Source organism: Quercus robur, chromosome 11, assembly GCF_932294415.1.
Source record: "Quercus robur chromosome 11, dhQueRobu3.1, whole genome shotgun sequence".
In the NCBI taxonomy this organism is placed as follows: Eukaryota; Viridiplantae; Streptophyta; class Magnoliopsida; order Fagales; family Fagaceae; genus Quercus; species Quercus robur.
Genome location: NC_065544.1, coordinates 55,824,952 through 55,827,783, shown reverse-complemented (window position 1 = coordinate 55,827,783; position 2,832 = coordinate 55,824,952). Strand labels below are relative to the sequence as shown.

At 33.2% G+C, this 2,832-nt stretch overlaps 1 protein-coding gene across 1 annotated transcript; it reads right to left on the bottom strand.

Annotated features, from left to right (window-relative positions):
* Positions 1-1,258: 1,258 nt before the first annotated feature.
* Positions 1,259-2,380, bottom strand: LOC126705276 (putative F-box protein At3g10430). The gene has a single exon (XM_050404165.1). The coding sequence runs from the start codon at positions 2,378-2,380 to the stop codon at positions 1,259-1,261; it is 1,122 nt and encodes a 373-aa protein (XP_050260122.1).
* Positions 2,381-2,832: the final 452 nt, after the last annotated feature.

Genomic DNA, 2,832 nt, shown 5'->3' with positions numbered 1-2,832 from the left:
CGCAAACAAAAGCAAACGACCTTGTACTTTTGGATGGAAACATCATGTACCAATGAATAGTAGTTTCTTGAACTCGTTAGTGGCACAAGAGGGATGGTGGTCATCTGGTCATTGCTATTATTATAGACGTGGAGATTGCTATAATTTGTAGATTTGTGAAGTATCAGCCCATTATAGGCATCTTCAATTCGAAAAAATGTGCACCAGGAATTTTCTAATACTTTACCTGTCCAATTGCCATTGTTGACATTCAAAACTAAATATTGAAGCCGATGAAATTTTCTAATGATGAATACTTGCTTAAATTTGTGGACGAAAGTTTGGATCATGAATCATTCTAAACCAACTTTTGCAAACCCTCTCACATTGGATAAGGCTTTCTGCTGGCAATCTTGCTAATATTTCCAAGATGACATCTTGACCCAAAGAGCAATTTTCATTTGCTATGTGAGAATGTGATTCATTTTCCATGATCAACTTTACTATTGAAGTTTTCACTGCAATTTAAATTTTTTTTTTTTTAAAAGTATGAGTTACAAGTGTTAAATTACCGATTGTCCAAAAAACTTAAGCTATTAAGAAATTGTGAGTTTAATCACTTAACCATAATATTCTAACACCCTCCTCACTTATGGATTTAAATTAATAAGTGGAGGCCCAACAAGTGAGAATTTAACATTTTAAATGGGAAATATAGTTAAGACAAGGATCAAACTCAAGATTTCCTGCTCTAATACCATGTTAAATTACTGATGGTTCCAAAAGCTTAAGTTATTAGGAAATTGTGAGTTTAATCACTTAAGCATAATTCTAATAACAAGGAACCAATTTTAATTATGTTGACTACCTTTCTTATAATACCCTTTTGCTATGTTTCCCACCAAATTTTAAAAAATTTATTAATAAAAGAAATAAGAACTTTGATTAGTTAAAATGAAGGCAAAAAAGTAGGTTTTTATTCTTATTTTTTTAGGCATAATGGGGCAAGGGGGAGTGATAGAACCAGAAACATGATGCAATACAAATAATGACATTAGTCATGGGTTATCACTTAATACCTTAGAGCATTCCCATTGGATAATACAAACAAAAAAACACTAAAACTCTATATAGGTGTTGCTATTGCATTCTTTACTTTTAAAGATTACTCTAGTGTTGTGTATCTTTGTGAAAACTAATATTTTATACTCTCTCCTTTGATTTGTCTGAGAAGAAGAAAATAACACTAAAAAAGTACGTGGGAGAAAAAGAAAATATATTATTTTAGTGTGATGATAAAATGACGAAGGGAGCATGCATCCACTGATTCTTCTTCGATAACCTCAATACTCCTCAACTCTTTGCTCTTCACGTTGTATACAAACAACTTGCGGCAAAACTGTATCATGATTTCAACTGAATAAGAGTGCACACTATGGTATATTGCAAGAGGAAAGAAATTATCATGAACGAAACTCTTCAAACCTGCTGGCTTGCAGATCATCGATGAAAGGCGTAACGTATATTGCTTGATCCAAATAGGTTTAAGTTTATCCCAACCCTTCAAGACCCAAAAATCAAACCTATCCTTGGAACTTGGATTAGCATAACAAAGAAATCCATTGAAAGCTAATAACTTGCAATTGAAGAATATTGTCATGTTGCACAAGCTGGGTTTCGATGGCAACTCAATTCTTTTCCCAAGCTTCTCACTTGATATGTCTAATGATGATACATATGCCATCAGATCTGTTTCAGTTTTTGAAATCCAATTCAAAGCTCCATTACACAGAACTCTATCGAAGTCTATTGTGGGACGAGTTGGAAAGTTTACGAGGAAAGAAAAGCTCAATTCCCTCCAAGTAGGAGCTTCATTTACTTCTTCATCATTACTATCCAGAACATATATATAGCACTTCACAATATTATTACGCAAACAAAAGCAAACGACCTTGTACTTTTGGATGGAAACATCATGTACCAATGAATAGTAGTTTCTTGAACTCGTTAGTGGCACAAGAGGGATGGTGGTCATCTTGTCATTGCTATTATTATAGACGTGGAGATTGCTATAATTTGTAGTTTTGTGAAGTATCAGCCCATTATAGGCATCTTCAATTCGGAAAAATGTGCACCAGGAATTTTCTAATACTTTACCTGTCCAATTGCCATTGTTGACATTCAAAACTAAATATTGAAGCCGATGAAATTTTCCAATGATGAATACTTGCTTAAATTTGTGTACGAAGTTTGGATCATGAATCATTCTAAACCAACTTTTGCAAACCCTCTCACATTGGAGAAGGCTTTCTGCTGGCAATCTTGCTAATATTTCCAAGATGACATCTTGACCCAAAGAGCAATTTTCATCTGCTATGTGAGAATGTGACTCATTTTCCATGATCAACTTTACTATTGAAGTTTTCACTGCAATTTAAAATTAAAAAAAGAAAAAAGAGAAAAAAAAAGTATGAGTTACAAGTGTTAAATTACCGATTGTCCCCAAAACTTAATCTATTAAGAAATTGTGAGTTTAATCACTTAACCATAATTCTAACACCTCCCTCACTTGTAGGCCTAAACTTCTCCTTAATAAGTGGAGGCCCAACAAGTGGGAATTTAACATTTTAAATGGGAAATAGAGTGAAGACAGGGATCGAACTCAAAATCTCTTGCTCTGATACTATGTTAAATTACTGATTGTTCCAAAACCTTAGAGCATTCCCATTGGATAATACAAACAAAAAAACACTAAAACTCTATATAGGTGTTGCTATTGCATTCTTTACTTTTAAAGATTACTGTAGTGTTGTGTATTTTTGTGAAAACTAATATTTTATACTCTCTCCTTTG

Bases quoted from the DNA above. Each gene is read 5' to 3' on its own strand.
- LOC126705276 (XM_050404165.1), bottom strand. From the start codon at position 2,380: ATGGAAAATGAGTCACATTCTCACATAGCAGATGAAAATTGCTCTTTG.